General features: G+C 38.1%; 2 protein-coding genes and 3 non-coding genes across 5 annotated transcripts in view; 3 read left to right on the forward strand and 2 right to left on the reverse strand.

Moving 5' to 3' along the window:
* Positions 1-1,596: 1,596 nt before the first annotated feature.
* Positions 1,597-2,229, reverse strand: LOC143909158 (ATP-dependent DNA helicase Pif1-like). Its single transcript, XM_077427059.1, has one exon. It carries the CDS (start codon positions 2,227-2,229, stop codon positions 1,597-1,599), a length of 633 nt encoding a protein of 210 aa, XP_077283185.1.
* Positions 2,230-5,140: 2,911 nt separating this feature from the next.
* On the reverse strand, positions 5,141-6,644 carry LOC143909831 (uncharacterized). Its single transcript, XM_077428045.1, has 2 exons — positions 6,383-6,644; positions 5,141-6,274 (listed from the first exon to the last, which is right to left on the reverse strand). The coding sequence occupies exons 1-2, from the start codon at positions 6,446-6,448 to the stop codon at positions 5,474-5,476; spliced, it is 867 nt and encodes a 288-aa protein (XP_077284171.1). The 5' UTR covers positions 6,449-6,644; the 3' UTR covers positions 5,141-5,473.
* A 9,949-nt stretch (positions 6,645-16,593) lies between these two features.
* LOC143910118 (small subunit ribosomal RNA) lies at positions 16,594-18,527 on the forward strand. The gene has a single exon (XR_013260448.1). It is a non-coding gene; the product is annotated as a small subunit ribosomal RNA (ribosomal RNA).
* Positions 18,528-18,725: 198 nt separating this feature from the next.
* Positions 18,726-18,887, forward strand: LOC143910112 (5.8S ribosomal RNA). The gene has a single exon (XR_013260443.1). It is a non-coding gene; the product is annotated as a 5.8S ribosomal RNA (ribosomal RNA).
* Positions 18,888-19,322: 435 nt separating this feature from the next.
* The window catches only part of LOC143910129 (large subunit ribosomal RNA), a 4,062-nt gene continuing 3,869 nt past the window's right edge, over positions 19,323-19,515 (forward strand). Inside the window, exon 1 of the ribosomal RNA XR_013260459.1 lies at positions 19,323-19,515. This exon is cut by the window's right edge and continues 3,869 nt beyond it. This is a non-coding gene — a ribosomal RNA (large subunit ribosomal RNA).

Raw genomic sequence — 19,515 nt, forward strand, 5'->3', positions numbered from 1 at the left:
AAAGGCATTAACTAAGGGGGGCGAAGCCCTAGACGGCATTTAATCATGGGGGCGCGGAGGGGCGAAGCCCTAAAAGGCATTAACTAAGGAGGGCGAAGCCCTAAACGGCAATTAATCTTGGGGGCGCGGAGGGGCGAAGCCCTAAAAGTCATTAACTAAGGGGGGCGAAGCCCTAGACGGCATTTAATCATGGGGGCGCGGTGGGGCGAAGCACTAAAAGGCATCAGCTAAGGGGGGCGAAGCCCTAAACGGCAATTGCTCATTGGGGCGTGGAGGGGCGAAGCCCTAGAAGGCAAAGGCTAAGGGGGCGCCGAGGGCGAAGCCCTAGAAGGCAAAAAAAATTTTTTTTTTATTTTTTTTTTAAATTTTTTTTTTTTTTAATTAAATGTTTACTATTAGCTTAGTCATGTTTAAGCGGTTTATATTATAAATACTGAGCGAAGCCGGGTAATACAGCTATAAATAAATATTTTTAAAATTCATTAAAAAAAATATCACAGTAAAAATGTAAAATTCATTAAAAAAATTATCACATTTAAAATGTTAAATTTATTAAAAAAAATATATCACAGTAAAAATGTAAAATTCATTAAAAATAAAAATATCAGTAAAAATGTAAAATTCATTAAAAAAAATATCACAATAAAAATTTAAATCATAGTAAAGATATAAATATCACAGTACATTGTATTTACATATGGGTTCATTTAAAAATATATAATAAAAAATACGTGTAAAAATATACTATTACATTTTTATATACAATAAATAAAAATTGTCATCAACACCAATATCATCGACAATCCTAGAGCTTAAATAAAGGCGTTTTTGACATAATCACAATATATGACAAATTTATCATAAAGAAGAAAAATAAATTGAACACCGATTGCAGTAAAAAGTATAATGTGTATTAAATTGAAGTACATAGAAAAAGTAAAAAAATTGAAATGAATATAAACTGAATAACACGTCATTTTAAAACTTTTTGATAAACAATATTTCTAGTTTTCCCATCTTTAGCTAAAATATATAAATTTTTTCCGGTTCCCACTCTAGAACACGCTACGTATAACTGTCCGTGGGCGAAACAATCATCAGACAAATCTGTACCTGCTACTTTTAACGATTGACCCTGAGCTTTGTTAATTGATATTGCAAACGCGAGACGCACAGGAAACTGAAGTCTTTTAAATTGAAAAGGCATATCAGTAGGTACATATTAAAGGGATTCGCGGGATAAAAACATCCTCGCCTTTAACACAACCTGTGACAATGATCGCCTCTATCACGTTCGACATAAATTTTTTAATACAAAGCCTAGTGCTGTTACAAAGCCGCGGAGCATCTAAATTTCTTAATAATACTATAGGCGCACCTAGTGCTTCCAAGCCGGTTTAAACCGAAACCGAAAAACCGGCTTTTTGGCTCGATCAACCGGCTTTTTAAGGTTTTCTTTAATTTATGTTTTTTTCCTCAAAATTAACAATTATGAATTGATATAAAAATTTTAAACTTAAAAAAAATCTTATTTTTCTAAAAACCGGTGAAAGCCGGGCCAATCGGCTTTTTATTTCGGGCGGTTTTTTGGAACCCCTAAGGCTCACCAACTTTAAGCGTCAGATTGTGCAAAGGCATACCGGGAGGATCGAGAGAATTTAAAAATTCGACCGGATAATTGACAGCCTCTTCAGTCTTTACGGTAGAATCTATTGATAAATACGTTCTTGGTTGCTCAGGCAAAATTTCTAGAAGATCGATGTTCAATTTATTTACCGACTTGTACTTAAGGGCAAGAATGGCTCTTTCGAAAAGCCAGGCATGATTTTTAAAATTAGTTTTTAAATCTGAAAAAACACTTTCCTTTAAAGATTCTAAACTATCAACCGTGTTGCAAAAATTAGTGGGAAACTCTATGAGACCTTCAACTGGACGTATTCGTCCTTCCCCGATATCTAATTGAGTTTGTGCAAATTCTCCGGATGATAGATCCCCAAACAAATGAACCCTCATGTTAGTTTTCAGTTGTAATATATTTATTTTATTCCACAATTGTGAAGATTTCAAACACGCCTTTATTTCGTCTGCCATCGTCCCTCGAGGAACGACCGGCAACGTCTGTCGAAAATCTCCAGCTAAAACGACGACGATACCTCCCATTAATTCATTATTATTTCGAATATCTTTTAACGTACGATCGAGTGCTTCTAGGCCGTATTTATGCGCCATAGTGCACTCGTCCCATATAATTAATTTGCATTATTGAAAGACTGTTTGCATTATTGCATTATTGAAAGACAAATTAAAAGCGGAATGGGCCGTTCTACCGCCTTGAAGTAACGTAGCAGCGATTCCCGATGAAGCTACCGCGATGGCTATTTTGGATTGTTCGCGAATTTTGGCTAACAGTAAATTTAAAACGAAAGTTTTTGCCGTACCTCCCGGAGCGTCTATAAAAAATATTCCCGGTTGATTTGAACTAACGCAATCTAAAATAGTATTATAGGCAATTTTTTGATCGGCAATCAAAGAAGATTCGTTATTGTTTAAAAATGATCTTAACTCATCACGATTATAATTTGTTTTTCTATCTAGCTTGTGATTAATGCCTTCGTCCGTGCTTCGTTCTGGACTATCGAGACCGAACTCGTCAAGTTTTTTGCCACACATTTTCAAGACCAAATTTTCTAATAAAATTAAAGATTTGTTGAAAATCTCTGGTGTGTAGCTTATTTCCGTAAGGTCTCGACTTTCTCGTCGAAGGTTCATTAAGAGATCTTCTTTCAAGCTTTCTTTATGTGTGTTCCATAGAAATTTTGGGTCAGAAGGACCGCAATTTGTTAACATGACAGTGAACAAATGCCTAAGCTTTGCTTGGGACTGAACCTCAGCCGCTTCAGTTAGAGTGTCGTTCCAATGAGCGTCGTTTTCCAAAATACCTCTTAGTTGACACGCTCAATACAGCTCTCGCAATTACAATTACACGATTCAATTAATGACGACTGTGTCTTTCGTCTCCTCAAAGATAAACAAGTGAACCGCAACTTACAACTAACCACTAACTTTTGGAATGATTTAGATTTTGCTCACGGCAGAATAGATATGAGCAATCTACATTTGCAATTTGAAACTAAAAAAGCAAAGTATTTAAATAAGGACGTGATTGTCATAATGGATGATAATATTTATGAAGTACCGAGTGAAACGCAAGTCAGAAAGACGTATAATGTCGATTTGTAACTTGGATATTGCACGTGTGAAAGGGGGCAATTTGGCAATACGTGTAAACACCAAACTGGTGTTTGCCTATTTCATTTAAACATAAACGAGGAAAATACTTACAAACATAGATATTTAATGGCTCAACTATCCTTAAGTGAAGATGTTTCTTACACAGAAATTTGGCCACATACAGATTAAAAACGCTAAATACGGACATGATTGTGAAAATAGATGATGATAATTATGAAGTACCGAGTGAAAAACGTATAATGTCGATTTAGCAATTGGAAATTGCACGTGTGAAAAGAGGTAATTTGCAATGGCAAAAAAACCAAACGAAATTAAATAAATTGGCAGAGAATCCACATTAATTAAATATAAATTGAATAAAAATATAGGTGAGTACATAAATATATAAAAACATAAACACTAAAATATATGTATATAGCAAATGGGAGAAAACATACACATGTATGAAAATTACAATGTGACATTCAAAAGTAAATACTATATATAAACATTCTTAAATAAATATTGAATACTACCCAGTGCTATTAAACACAGATAAACAAACGGAATAAATTTCAAAAGCTATTTTAACATTAGATAAAATAGACATACAAAAAAAATAACTTTATTTTTATATCATACTAGTGTTTTACCCGGCTTTGCTAAGTATTTGTGATATAAACAGCTTAAACATGGCGAATCTAATAGTAAATATATATTTTATTAAACTAATTTGCATCGAAAAAAATATAATATTCAACCAATTGAATTGCCGTCATTGAAACTTTGTATTGTTCCCAACCAACAATACTTACGTACAAAGTCTCTTTCGAAATGATATATTAGGTTGGGTCATAGCGCTACGGCAGGTGACATTATAGATATGTACAAATGTATACAAAAATGGGTAATACACCATACTCGCTCAATATAACGAAGAAATTTTATTTGAACTCTTTCTAATTCGAAAGAGTAATTACTTCGACTGGGATACCAAATGATTGAGCCTGTCTCAATCAAACAGCACGCTAACGTCTTATATATATGTACAATAGACTTTTGAATTTCTTATTACAAAACCCAGCATCCTATATACCTTTCAGCAAACATTATCTATGTGAAGGTTGAAAGACCGTTTATTTACAAAAGTAATTACTGGGTTCGCCGTTTTATGTTGACGACATAAAAGAAAATAATATTTAATTATTATAAATATAATAATTAAGACATACAAAAAAATTATAATATATAATATAAATTATCTATGTAAAAAGACGAAATTGTTTTCATGAAAAATCAGATATAACTCTGCAAAACAGATTTAGCTCATGTGATTATATTTTGTCAACAGAAAATTTATTTATTCAATGTAAATTGGGAAAATCAAAAAAAAAATCAATTATGCTTTTTCATTGTACATACAAAAAGTATCCACGAAATTGGAGTTATAAAATAACACTCACTTGGGTCGAATCTACATTGCAGACTTACGTTCAACGTGACAGCAAAGTAAAATACAAGAAATTCCATAGTAACGTTTTTTCCCATAGAAAGTCACAACATTTTAAATTTTGAAAATTGACCAAAGTATTAAATATTGATTCAGTAAAAAAATTGTCAACAATAATTGAGGAATTGAAATATTCAAAATATCAAAAATTAATGTGACTTGGTATGTGGCGTGTTTTGTGAAACACTTTCCTCCAAATTTCATTTTCTTTTTTATTTTTGGTTCGTCCACTGAATGCCCACCTTTCAATTTTTTTATTCCTCTTGTAATACCAGGCTTTCGTCACGAAATGGCTGTAGGCTGTACATTGATAGCCGATTTACGGTATCGTTTGTGCAAACAAAATCCAGTAAACCATTCGGAAAATTGTCCTTCTGTTGTGCTCTTTATTTTTTTTATAAAGGAATTCATTGTTCTTTTTGACATTTGATTGGCGAAAAGTTGCGATCTAATCAATTGCAGAGCTTTTTCATAAATATTCTCTTCGGATTCTTCGTCACTGTCTTCCATTTTGTCGATTTTTTTTTGCCAGCCTCTTCTAGGTTATCTACAATATTAGTGGAAGTGGATTGTATGATTTCGAAATCAGTATTTATAGATCTAAGTGGTCTATAAAAATCTTTGAGGGAAACATTTTCACCCAAGGCTAGTTGAGCCATTAAATATCTATGTTCTTAAGTATTTTGTTCGTTTATATTTAAATGAAATAAGTAAACACCAGTTTGGTGTTTGTTATATGGTGGTTAATGTCTCCATGTCCGTGCAAATTGAATCAATTATAGCATTGAAAGATTTATATCTCTGTAAAATAATTTCTTTAAATATTCTAACTTTCACCTCAGAATAATTATTTGTATGGTTTCCACGTGTCCTATGATCACGAAAACCTAAGCACCAAAATTCTCTCCGTTCCCAATAGTTGGAAATATATTTCAACCAATTTGAATATTCCAATGATATGTTATCTTTTGTTGCCATATCGTAGGCATCAGAAGTTTGCGTTTCATTATTGGCGGAATAAATTTTTTTGAATAAACGTAATAAAATTGGTCTGTCCTCTTTTAAAATGTCGTGCTTTGAGTTACAAAGCCACCTCCACACCGATTGCCCGATATGAAAAATGCATAGTAACAGTTTTGCATTGGGAAAAACGTTACCTAGAGATGTTCGTTCTGTGTTGCTGTCATCAGTCATAAAATAATGCGGAGAGCCTAATCCACCGAAGCCAAACTCGCCGATGGCTTCTTTCAACAGAGAAAATAATGAAGTATATTCCCCTGCTGTTTGCCCTTCGGAGATGAGAACGGCCAGAGGAGTAGCACCACCAGGGCTCATCGTTAAAACGAAAGTGATGCGATGCCTCTGTTTGTCACAAGATGGCGTGCTGTCTACAAACACAATTTCTTTGGCACACGGCAAATTGTGAGCCCTTCTCATCAATGAAGTTATAATTACGATGGAAAAAGGCTCTGCCCGCGTTTTAATTATGACACCCATCTCCACAAAGGCTGCCATCGTATCTTCTTCCAACTTCTGAAAACATTAAAATATACATTTTTTTTTCTTTCTTCTAATGAGATATTTTGATAAATATATGTAAGCACAAGCAGCAAGTGGTAAGAAAATAGAATATTCAAACACCTCGATCAAAGCTGCCCCAGAAAATCGGCAAAATTTATTTTGGACTAAGATTGGAATTCGCCACATCTGCCTCGGAATTGACCCGTAATTCCATAATGTTCCTGTGGTGAATGCAGGACTCCATAGGGGTTATACAATTGTCGAAATAGTTAAAAAATTCTAACTTTCGCAAAAGCGTCGGACGTAGACTACTGAGAGCTTCTGCGGAAGTTGTTGAATGGGAATGGCTATTGTTGATGTTGATGATTGTTGGCAAATTTTCCTGAAAGAAAAATTAAACAAAGTTTTTTTTGTCAATAACAATAACACTAGGTATGTATTATCCAAGCCCCTACACGCGGACGACATATCGGCTGATCTGACTTCCTTTTAATTTGCGAGGCATTGGAGATTGCGAGAATTTGGATTCTTGTTCTAATTTCTATTCAATAACTCGAATACAATTGTGACGATAGTTGGTTGGTAGGTACAATCGAGCGCTGTTTTACCAATAAATTTGGCAGTTAACTAACCTATCAGGGTTCGATTGCAACACAGTTTGTTCCAATTTCAAAGCTCGATAAATTGTTTTTTATAATCAAGGTAGGTGTTCAAAATGTTCACATATTAAGTATAATGTTTATAAAATAAAAAAAACTAACTAAATACACTAAAAAATTCAAATCTTAACTCAACAAATTACAAAGATATAAAACAGAAAAATATCATTCAGCTCACCCTTAAATGGAGATGTCTTTTTTTTGAGTCTGCATTCCCATTTTTTATGTTCATTTTTATATATGCATCACAGTTCAAATTTTTCGTTTTAATTTTTGAATCTTTTGATTTATCGTAACGACTGCGGTGACATACGTACAATATTCTAAAAAGTATTTAATAAAACATAGATATCAAAAATTAAAGTCGATATTTTTGGAACAATATTGAAACGGACTAACCTGCTAACTTGACCTTTCTTGTTTTTGGCACACGTGCGTAAAGTCCATTGAGTGGGGTGGAGGATGGAAAATTTTGCTAATCCAATCCTTGCATTCGTCAACGCTATTCATGGCTGCATACATTTTGAGGATTCCGCCATCACCGCTTTCATCGCATCGCTGTGGCGGTACTCTTCGGGGAAACAAAGGGAGATGGCGAAAGCCCGCGTAAACGACTGGGAAGACAAGAAACTTTTCTGAAGCAAAGCTCACACCCCAGTGAAACAGTGGTGGGGGTAGCGAAGTTTTGTTTTGTTTTCTTTGCTTAACGCTCGTAGCGCACCTAGCGGTTGAGCGGCTGAATAGTTCGGCTGAACCAGTCGAACAATCGAGTTGGTGCAATCGAACGCTGCTTTACCAAATTTACAGACAGTTCAAATTATTTATTCGGCGTTCACACTTTTCATAGTTCAATAAATTGTTATTTATAAACAAGATAGGTGCTCAAAATTTTCACATATAATAATATATATAAAAACGGACTGTCGCTAAATATATATATTTGTATATTTGTACTAGTGTTGGGCCCGTTGATTTCAACGGGTGGTTTCGAAAAGGAATTGGAACTCGAATAAAAATAAAGTTAAAGATATTGAATCGAGTGGTTTCGGAAAGAAATTGATGCACGAATTAGAAATTACGTAGTGATTACGAATTACGAATTACGTTTTGTGCATCGCCGACGCCCCGACGCAACCAGACCTAACCATCACCAAAATCAAAGAATTCGAGATTGTAAGATATAAACAAAACTCGCTAACCTCACCAAACCTCACCCAACCCAACCTAATCATCACCGGATTTAAAGAATTTGTTCCGACCAAGTCTTCATGGTCAGCTTTCGTGGCGTTACGACCAAAGGAGCCGTTTTGGAGGGAGATCGGCGCCGAGCGCGCGTCCCCGCCTCCTATTCGTTTTCCGCTTCGGTCGAGTGAACATCTCTGTTCGCTACCGAGTTTGTTCCCACCACCGAGTCCCGATCAGCTCAGCCTGGATCGGCAGACGATACTGGAAGTACAGCTTCAGTATACGTCCGGTGAGAAGTGAGGAAATCCTGGTCTTTCTTCGTCGAAGTCAGATCACGTAGTCACGTGAGGAGTGAGGTTATCATAACCTCTCGAACACGTGCGCGCTAATTTCACGACGGACTCCCCCCCCCCCTGCTTATTCTCTGTATTTATACATATATAAAATACAGTCACCATACAAACAGAATTACAACCAGTTTTTATTATTATACAATTTCCTCCCTTTTTCCACATCACGCATCCCACGCACATTACGAAGGAGAAAGGGACATAGCAGAGCAGCCGACATCAGCAGAGACCAGACCACCGACGACGAAGGAAGGCACCGTGAGGAAACCAGTCCCGCCCAAGCTTACCACTAGCTATCTCAGAAAACCGACTTCGGGGGTGCTCTCGAGTTGAACATCCCTGGAGTCTGTACAGAATTCGACATTGCAATACATATATACACAAAACTCGCTAACCTCACCAAATCTAACCCAACCAGACCTAACCATCACCAAAATCAAAGAATTCGAGATTGTAAGATATAAACAAAACTCGCTAACCTCACCAAACCTCACCCAACCTAACCTTAACATCACCGGATTTAAAGAATTCGACATTGCAAAATATACATTAAACGTTGTAAACTCACTAAACCTCACCCAACCTAACCTTACCATCACCGGATTTAAAAAATTCGACATTGCAATATATACACAAAACTCGCTAACCTCACCAAACCTAACCAAACCAGACCTAACCATCACCAAAATCAAAGAATTCGAGATTGTAATATATAAACTAAACTCGCTAACCTCACCAAACCTCACCCAACCCAACCTAATCATCACCAGATTTAAAGAATTCGACATTACAAGATATACACAAAACGTGCTAACCCCACCAAACCTCAACCAACCTAACCTAACCATCACCGGAATCAACGAATTCGAGATTGTAAGATATACACAAAACTCGCTAACCTAACCACACCTCACCCAACCCAACCTAACCATCACCGGATTTAAAGAATTCGACATTGCAAAATATACACAAAATGTGCTAACCTCCCAAAACCTCACGCAACCGAACCTAACGATCACTGGAATCAAAGAATTCGAGATCGTAAGATATACAGAAAACTTGCTAACCTCAACAAACCAGATCTTACCATTACCGGAATCAAAGAATTCGACATTACTAGATATACACAAAACGAGCTAACCTCACCAAACCTCACCCCACCTAACCATCACTGAATTTTAAGAATTCGACATTGCACGATATACACAAAACGTGCTAACCTTACCAAACCTCATCAGACCTAACCTAACTGTGGGAATCTCGCCACATTCATCAAAACAGTTACTGCGACGCAGAATACATTCCCGAAACCCAGACGACGCACACCTGCAACCATTATATTAAACTCAGGCAGAACGGCGCCAAATCCAACTCAAGCGGAACGAAACCCAGACGACGCACACGTGCAACCATTATATTACACTCAGGCGGAACGGCGCCAAATCCAACTCAAGCGGAACGATGCCAAATCCTTCGAGAATGATCCACCCTTCACACTCGAGCACGAAACCCAGACGACGCACACCTGCAGTCATTATATTAAACTCAAGCGGAACGCCCCTACCAGTCGAGTGGAACCAAAACGGTCGAAACACGCCGCCACCATTAAACTACATCGAGCGGAACGGCGCCAATCATTCCAGAAAATTCTACCCCTCGACAAAAGCAAATTCCTCGCTTACGCATCAACAACCACTTCCATCGATCAGGTGATTCCAGAAACACTATAAAAGGAGGTACAACCCAAACAACGCCAGTCGACCCACAGCAGCAAGCGTCGACACACAACAGCAGACCAGACGACATCCAGCTCCTGACCAGCCACCACTTCACTACGCGGACTTGGAAGATCAACCAGCCGAACGAGCCAGCAACACACTGCCGTATCCCGAGACCTTCCGAACATAGCCGAACAACGAGCCAGCAACACACTGCCGCACCCAGAGAACTTCTGAACATAGCTGAATGCCGAGCCAGCGACACTCTACCATATCCAGAGACCGCTGAACGACATACTTTTGCCCAAATATAATACCTTTGTACAACCATAGGTGCCGTATCCAGAGACTTGCTGAACATAGCCGAACAACGAGCCATCAACACACTACCGTATCCCGAGACCTTCCGAACATAGGCGAACAACGAGCTAGCAACACACTGCCGTATCCAGAGACTTGCTGAACATAGCCGAACAACGAGCCAGCAACACACTACCGTATCCAGCGACTTGCCGAACATAGCCGAACAACGAGTCAGCAACACACTGCCGTATCCAGAGACTTGCTGAACATAGCCGAATGCCGAGCCAGCGACACTCTACCACATCCAGAGACCTCTGAACGACATACTTTTGCCAACAATTAATCATACTTGTGTATACGTGTTACTACCAAATAAATACCATATTCAACATATACATAGCTGTATTTAATACCGAACACAGACGAACCTGTCTATAATACATGGCGGACTGGTGGTGAAGAAGACCTTCACAACTAGACTAGTCCCCATACTAACCATCACCGGATTTATAGAATTCGAAATTGCAAGATATACCCAAAACGTGCTAACCTCACCAAAACTCACCCAACCTAACCTCACTATCACTGGATTTAAAGAATTCGACATTGCAAGATATAAACAAAACGTGCTAACCTTACCAAACCTCATCCAACCTAACCTAACCATCACCGGATTTAAAGAATTCGAAATTGCAAGATATACCCAAAACGTGCCAACCTCACCAAACCTCACCCAACCTAACCTCACTAACACTGGTGTAGGAATCTCGTCATCGTCATCGTCATCGAAACATTCGAGAATATTCCACAACAACAAACCACATTCCGCGCAGAACTCGCACACGTAAACAACACGTGCACTTCTTGGAATCAATCGCCAAAACCTTCGAGACAGTTCCAACCCTCACACACGAGCAGAACAAAACCAGTTGAAGCACACCTGCAGCCATTATATTAAACTCAAGTGGAACGGTGCCAAATCCTTCGAGAATGTTCCACCCCTCACACTCGAGCGGAACAAAACCAGTCGAAGCACACCTGCAGCCATTATACTAAACTCAAGCGGAACGCCCCTACCAGTCGAGCGGAAACAAACCAGTCGAAGCACACCGCAGCCATTAAACTACATCGAGCGGAACGGCGCCAATCGTTCCAGAAAAGTCCACCCCATCGACAAAAGCACATTCCTCGCTTACGCATCAACAACCACCACCATGGGTCAGGCGATACCAGAAACACTATGAAAGGAGGTACAAACCAAACAACGCCAGTCGACCCACAGCAGCAAGCGTCGACACACAGCACCAGACCAGTCGACCAGCTCCTGACCTGCCACCACTACACTAAGCGGACTTGGAAGATCAACCAGCCGGACGAGCCAGCAACACACTGCCGTATCCAGAGACCTTCCGAACATAGCCGAACGACGAGCCAGCAACACACTGCCGCACCCAGAGACCTTCTGAACATAGCTGAATGCCGAGATAGCGACACTCTACCATATCCGGAGACCGCTGAACGACATACTTTTGCCCAAATATAATACCTTTGTACAACCATAGGCAAACAATAAAACTTTATAAAACAAGCACAACAGTGTTTCGTTAGGCCGGGATACGGCCAACACATACCTACCCCACCTACACTGGATTTGAAGAATTTGACATTGCAAGATATACACAAAATTCGCTAACCTCACCAAACCTAACCCAACCTCACCTAACCATCACCGGATTTAAAGAATTTGACATTGCAATATATACACGAAACACGCTAACCTCACCAAACCTAACCCAACCAGACCTAACCATCACCAAAATCAAAGAATTCAACATTGCAAGATATACACAAAACTCGCTAACCGTATTGTATATGGACGTTAACGAAATGCTGGTCGACTATGATCATATTGATTACGGCCAAATTCGATCTTCCCCAGTTGAGCCGCGCGGCGGACTCCCCGGATCGCCCCTTGAAGCTAGCTCCGCGGATTTCAGGTTAGTGTCGTTTCAGAGTGGTGCAGTCTAGTTTGGTTGTAGTGTAGTGTAGTGTAGTTTAGTTTAGTTTAGTTTATGATTAATGACTAATATCTCTCCGGAACGAGATTACCGATGAGCAATTATGTGTGTATGTACGTATGCATGCATGTATGTATGTATAATGTACACATATGATTTTATTTATTTTTTAGACGAATAAAATTTCCCTCGGCGACGTCGGCGTCTCGACGGAAGCGCGCACACACTTGTATTGTGAACATAATTGAACAAGTGTGTGAACATAATTGAACATCGTATATCTATTTTGATAGCTACTGATCCACTGATCGTTTCTAATTTACAAATTTAATTTAATTTTGTTAGTAATCATAGTCTTATATTATTCTAATGTTAACGTTATAGCATAATAGGAAAAAGAGGTCTAAAACCTATTTACAATTCTTATACATTTATGTGTGTATGTACGTATGCATGCATGTATGTATGTATAATGTACACATATGATTTTATTTATTTTTTGGATGAATAAAATTTCACTCGGCGACGTCGGCGTCTCGACGGAAGCGCGCACACACTTGTATTGTGAACATAATTGAACAAGTGTGTGAACATAATTGAACATCGTATATCTATTTTGATAGCTACTGATCCACTGATCGTTTCTAATTTACAAATTTAATTTAATTTTGTTAGTAATCATAGTCTTATATTATTCTAATGTTAACGTTATAGCATAATAGGAAAAAGAGGTCTAAAACCTATTTACAATTCTTATACATTTATGTGTGTATGTACGTATGCATGCATGTATGTATGTATAATGTACACATATGATTTTATTTATTTTTTGGATGAATAAAATTTCACTCGGCGACGTCGGCGTCTCGACGGAAGCGCGCACACACTTGTATTGTGAACATAATTGAACAAGTGTGTGAACATAATTGAACATCGTATATCTATTTTGATAGCTACTGATCCACTGATCGTTTCTAATTTACAAATTTAATTTAATTTTGTTAGTAATCATAGTCTTATATTATTCTAATGTTAACGTTATAGCATAATAGGAAAAAGAGGTCTAAAACCTATTTACAATTCTTATACATTTATGTGTGTATGTACGTATGCATGCATGTATGTATGTATAATGTACACATATGATTTTATTTATTTTTTGGATGAATAAAATTTCACTCGGCGACGTCGGCGTCTCGACGGAAGCGCGCACACACTTGTATTGTGAACATAATTGAACAAGTGTGTGAACATAATTGAACATCGTATATCTATTTTGATAGCTACTGATCCACTGATCGTTTCTAATTTACAAATTTAATTTAATTTTGTTAGTAATCATAGTCTTATATTATTCTAATGTTAACGTTATAGCATAATAGGAAAAAGAGGTCTAAAACCTATTTACAATTCTTATACATTTATGTGTGTATGTACGTATGCATGCATGTATGTATGTATAATGTACACATATGATTTTATTTATTTTTTGGATGAATAAAATTTCACTCGGCGACGTCGGCGTCTCGACGGAAGCGCGCACACACTTGTATTGTGAACATAATTGAACAAGTGTGTGAACATAATTGAACATCGTATATCTATTTTGATAGCTACTGATCCACTGATCGTTTCTAATTTACAAATTTAATTTAATTTTGTTAGTAATCTAATGTTATTCTAATGTTAACGTCACTAAAAATGAATGCATAAATATTGTTACATGTATGAATTGTGTATGTATAAATATATACTCACACATAGATACACATGTGTGTGTACATTTATTTTAATTTTAATTTTTATCTTGTAATATAATGAAATATAAAGACGATGGAGGGATTTTTCAAATGTTGTCACGACGATACAACTAAAAAGTTAACATTCTAATATTTATGCATAAATATTGTTTATTATATGTAGTGTATTGTTATATGTATGTATAAATATATGTATATGTAGACACACACACACACACACACACACACACACACACACACACACACACACACACACACACACGTGTGTGTGTGTATATAACAAATATATTAAAAAAGATATCAGTTCTTACATATATGTATAATCTATAATAATTTAAAAACAACAAACATATTAAAAAATATAAATATTTATTTTTCCTAAAAATTATTTTTTAAAAAAATATTTTATTCTTAAATTTAAAAAAAAAAGATATCAGTTCTTACATATATGTATAATCTATAATAATTTAAAAACAACAAACATATTAAAAAATATATATATTTATTTTTCCTAAAAATTATTTTTTAAAAAAATATTTTATTCTTAAATTTAAAAAAAAAAAGATATCAGTTCTTACATATATGTATAATCTATAATAATTTAAAAACAACAAACATATTAAAAAATATATATATTTATTTTTCCTAAAAATTATTTTTTAAAAAAATATTTTATTCTTAAATTTAAAAAAAAAAGATATCAGTTCTTACATATATGTATAATCTATAATAATTTAAAAACAACGAACATATTAAAAAATATATATATTTATTTTTCCTAAAAATTATTTTTTAAAAAAATATTTTATTCTTAAATTAAAAAAAAAAAGATATCAGTTCTTACATATATGTATAATCTATAATAATTTAAAAACAACAAACATATCAAAAAATATATATATTTATTTTTCCTCAAAATTATTTTTTAAAAAAATATTTTATTCTTAAATTTAAAAAAAAAAGATATCAGTTCTTACATATATGTATAATCTATAATAATTTAAAAACAACGAACATATTAAAAAATATATATATTTATTTTTCCTAAAAATTATTTTTTAAAAAAATATTTTATTCTTAAATTAAAAAAAAAAAGATATCAGTTCTTACATATATGTATAATCTATAATAATTTAAAAACAACAAACATATTAAAAAATATAAATATTTATTTTTCCTAAAAATTATTTTTTAAAAAAATATTTTATTCTTAAATTAAAAAAAAAAAAAAGATATCAGTTCATACATATATGTATAATCTATAATAATTTAAAAACAACAAACATATCAAAAAATATATATATTTATTTTTCCTCAAAATTATTTTTTAAAAAAATATTTTATTCTTAAATTTTTAAAAAAAAATATCAGTTCTCACATATATATCTATAATAATTTAATAACAACAAATATATTTTAAAAAATATATATGTATATTTATTTTTCTTCGAAATTTTTTTTTAAAAATTTTTTTTTTCTTAAATTTTTTTAAAAAAAATATCATTTCTTGTCTTAACCCCTTCGCACACCCCGCCAAAACGCAAACTATCCCCATTATTTTTTTGTTTATTATTTCTCTCGCAAAATAGCGTAACGGTACGTGAAACATTCGCAGCTCTAGTTCATACCACCCACTGTACAACGAGCCGGCGATACGACCTGTGTGAATACATGCTGATAGTCGCTCGTCCGATACTCAACGTCAACGCGTACGCGATCGCGGCCTTCGTCAGAAGGCGTCCGCGCAACAACGCGTTAACCGTAAAGACATATGCGGCGCCGCCCACTCGTTTTTGAATGAGAAAAGCGCGCATACGTTTGAACAGTAATATCGTGCACTCTCTAGTTCCGCGCGAGCAGAGACACAGAATTATAAGAGAAGAGAGCGATTCGTCGCTCTCACACGAACTTCGTCAGCTCGTTTCGAACGAGTCCGACGCGTGCTTTTCTCGAATTGACGGTCGAACTTTCTGTATATACGTTAAAATATCATGTTTGTATATATGTTTTTGTATATATATAAAAAAAAAATTACACATGCGCACACACACTATGTATTCTTAAAATATGTATGTATGTATGTATGTGCATACGTATGATACGTATGCATGCGTGTGTCACTGTATGCATGTGTATAAACTTGTATACATATATATATAATATATATACCGTGATGTTTTAAATAATAATAACATTCAAGGAGATCATGCGACGTCGTCCGCGTCGGGTTACGCCGGCCGGACGGTGCTCATCAGAGTATGTACGTGTATGTACGCATGTGTACGAACGGCTCACGCCGTTGTATATACTGCGCTACTACGCGACACAAGCGCGCAGCTCCCTGGTTGATCCTGCCAGTAATCATATGCTTGTCTCAAAGACTAAGCCATGCAAGTCTCAGTATAAGCCGAATTAAGGTGAAACCGCGAATGGCTCAATATATCAGTTTTGGTTCCTTAGATCGTACACAGTTACTTGGATAACTGTGGCAATTCTAGAGCTAATACATGCAAACGAAGTTCCGACCGGTGACGGAAGGAATGCTTTTATTAGATCAAAAACCAATCGGCGGATCGCGGGCTTGCTCGCGTCCGCCGCACTCAGAGATGACTCTAGATAACTTTGAGCCGATCGCACGGTCTAGCACCGGCGACGCATCTTTCAAATGTCTGCCTTATCAACTGTCGATGGTAGTTTATGCGACTACCATGGTTGTCACGGGTAACGGGGAATCAGGGTTCGATTCCGGAGAGGGAGCCTGAGAAACGGCTACCACATCCACGGAAGGCAGCAGGCGCGCAAATTACCCACTCCCGGCACGGGGAGGTAGTGACGAAAAATAACGATACGGGACTCTTATGAGGCCTCGTGATCGGAATGATTACACTTTAAATCCTTTAACGAGGATCCATTGGAGGGCAAGTCTGGTGCCAGCAGCCGCGGTAATTCCAGCTCCAATAGCATATACTAAAGTTGTTGCGGTTAAAAAGCTCGTAGTTGAAATTGTGTCCTGCGGCGTCGGTCTACCGATTGCGGTACGACAGGCGCGTCAGCGGGGCTTCTCGCCGGTGCGTGTCTTCCGCCGGCACGTCGTCGTCGGTCCTCACGGGCAGGCGGCGCGTCGAGGCGGGCCCTCGCGGCTGTTTACTTTGAACAAATTAGAGTGCTCAAAGCGGGCTTACATTTGCCTGAATATTGTGCGCATGGAATAATAGAATAGGACCTCGGTTCTGTTTTGTTGGCTTTCTGATACCAGAGGTAATGATTAATAGGGACAACTGGGGGCATTCGTATTGCGACGTTAGAGGTGAAATTCTTGGATCGTCGCAAGACGGACTAAAGCGAAAGCATTTGCCAAAGGTGTTTTCATTAATCAAGAACGAAAGTTAGAGGTTCGAAGGCGATTAGATACCGCTGTAGTTCTAACCATAAATGATGCCAGCCAGCGATCCGCCGAAGTTTTTTACGTTGATTCGGTGGGCAGCTCCCGGGAAACCAAAGCTTTCGGGCTCCGGGGGGAGTATGGTTGCAAAGCTGAAACTTAAAGGAATTGACGGAAGGGCACCACCAGGAGTGGAGCCTGCGGCTTAATTCGACTCAACACGGGAAAACTCACCAGGCCCGGACACTGGAAGGATTGACGGATTAACAGCTCTTTCTCGATTCGGTGGGTGGTGGTGCATGGCCGCTCTTAGTTGGTGGAGCGATTTGTCAGGTTAATTCCGGTAACGAACGTAACTCTAGCCTATTAAATAGACGTACCCCCGATATCACGAGGTGCCGCGGCAGCGTCGTCGTTCTGCGGCGGCGCGCGCGGTCTTCAACTATCGGCGTACAATGATAATCTTCTTAGAGGGACCGGCGGTATATATAGCCGCACGAGATTGAGCAATAGCAGGTCTGTGATGCCCTTAGATGTCCTGGGCCGCACGCGCGCTACACTGAAGGGATCAGCGTGTCCTCCTTGGCCTAACGGCCCGGGTAACCCGTTGAAACCCCTTCGTGATAGGGATTGGGGTTTGCAATTCTCCCCCATGAACGAGGAATTCCTAGTAAAAGCGGGTCACCAGCTCGCGTTGATTGCGTCCCTGCCCTTTGTACACACCGCCCGTCGCTACTACCGATGGATGATTTGGTGAGGTCTTCGGACTGGTGCGCGGAAGCCACTTTGTGGGCATCCGACGCGTCGGAAAGTTTGACCGAATTTGATCATTTAGAGGAAGTAAAAGTCGTAACAAGGTTTCCGTAGGTGAACCTGCGGAAGGATCATTTCCTGTGTACCATTAAATATGTACGTTTCGTGTAGAGTGTTTAAATTCTATTCACTATACGCACACAAACGAACGTTTTTAACACGCACAAACACTTGTTGTGGGAGTGCGCGTCAAGAGACGCGCGCACAATTTTTTTTTTCAAACAGAAAAAACAAACTTACGTTACTTATTTTTGAAACTAATTTTTTTAAATGATTACCCTGATCGGCGGATCACTAGGCTCGTGGGTCGATGAAGAACGCAGCTAAATGCGCGTCAGAGTGTGAACTGCAGGACACATGAGCATCGACATTTCGAACGCACATTGCGGTCCGAGCAAGACTTTTTTTGTCGACGGACCACTCCTGTTTGAGGGTCGCGCACGCATAACGCACCAGACTGTCGGCCGCCGCCGAAACTCGGCGGCCGACGAGCGATGTCGGCGTCTCGACACCGACGCGCGCGCGCACACTCGTGTGTGTGCGCGTGTACGTGTGTCGAGTCCGATCAAGTCAAGCGAAACTTAGCGTACGCAGAGGGGACGGAGGAGAGACGCCGTCGTTCTAGCGTCGATCGCCGCGTCTCCGCCGCCGTTTCGGCGGCGGCGACGTCGGGCGCCGGGAAAACGCGCGTTTTTTCGCGCGTCGACTCGGTGCGATCGTGCGTTGACGATGTTTACGACTTTACGCGCGTTCTCGTCATCACTCCGGTTCGCACTCTCCGCGTGCGCTCGAGAGCGCTCCCACACATATATACATATATATATATATATATATTTATATATATTATACGTATTATGTAAAATTTTGTTTGTCGACCTCAAATCAGGAGAGATCACCCGCCGAACTTAAGCATATCAGTAAGCGGAGGAAAAGAAACTAACGAGGATTCCCCGAGTAGCGGCGAGCGAAACGGGAAGAGCCCAGCGCTGAATCCTGCCGCCCCGGCGGGCGGCCGGGAAATGTAGCGTTCGGGAGGAGATTTTAATTTACTCGCGCGGTCATTAG

This window comes from Arctopsyche grandis, chromosome 3, assembly GCF_051622035.1.
Source record: "Arctopsyche grandis isolate Sample6627 chromosome 3, ASM5162203v2, whole genome shotgun sequence".
Lineage (NCBI taxonomy): Eukaryota > Metazoa > Arthropoda > Insecta > Trichoptera > Hydropsychidae > Arctopsyche > Arctopsyche grandis.

What these genes read in the sequence shown, in the direction of transcription:
- LOC143909158 (XM_077427059.1), bottom strand. Translation starts at nt 2,229, where the DNA reads ATGGCGCATAAATACGGCCTAGAAGCACTCGATCGTACGTTAAAAGAT.
- LOC143909831 (XM_077428045.1), bottom strand. Translation starts at nt 6,448, where the DNA reads ATGTGGCGAATTCCAATCTTAGTCCAAAATAAATTTTGCCGATTTTCT. An exon ending in CTGGGGCAGCTTTGATCGAG is followed by an intron (nt 6,275 to 6,382) that starts GTGTTTGAATAT and finishes TAATGTTTTCAG; the next exon opens with AAGTTGGAAGAAGATACGAT.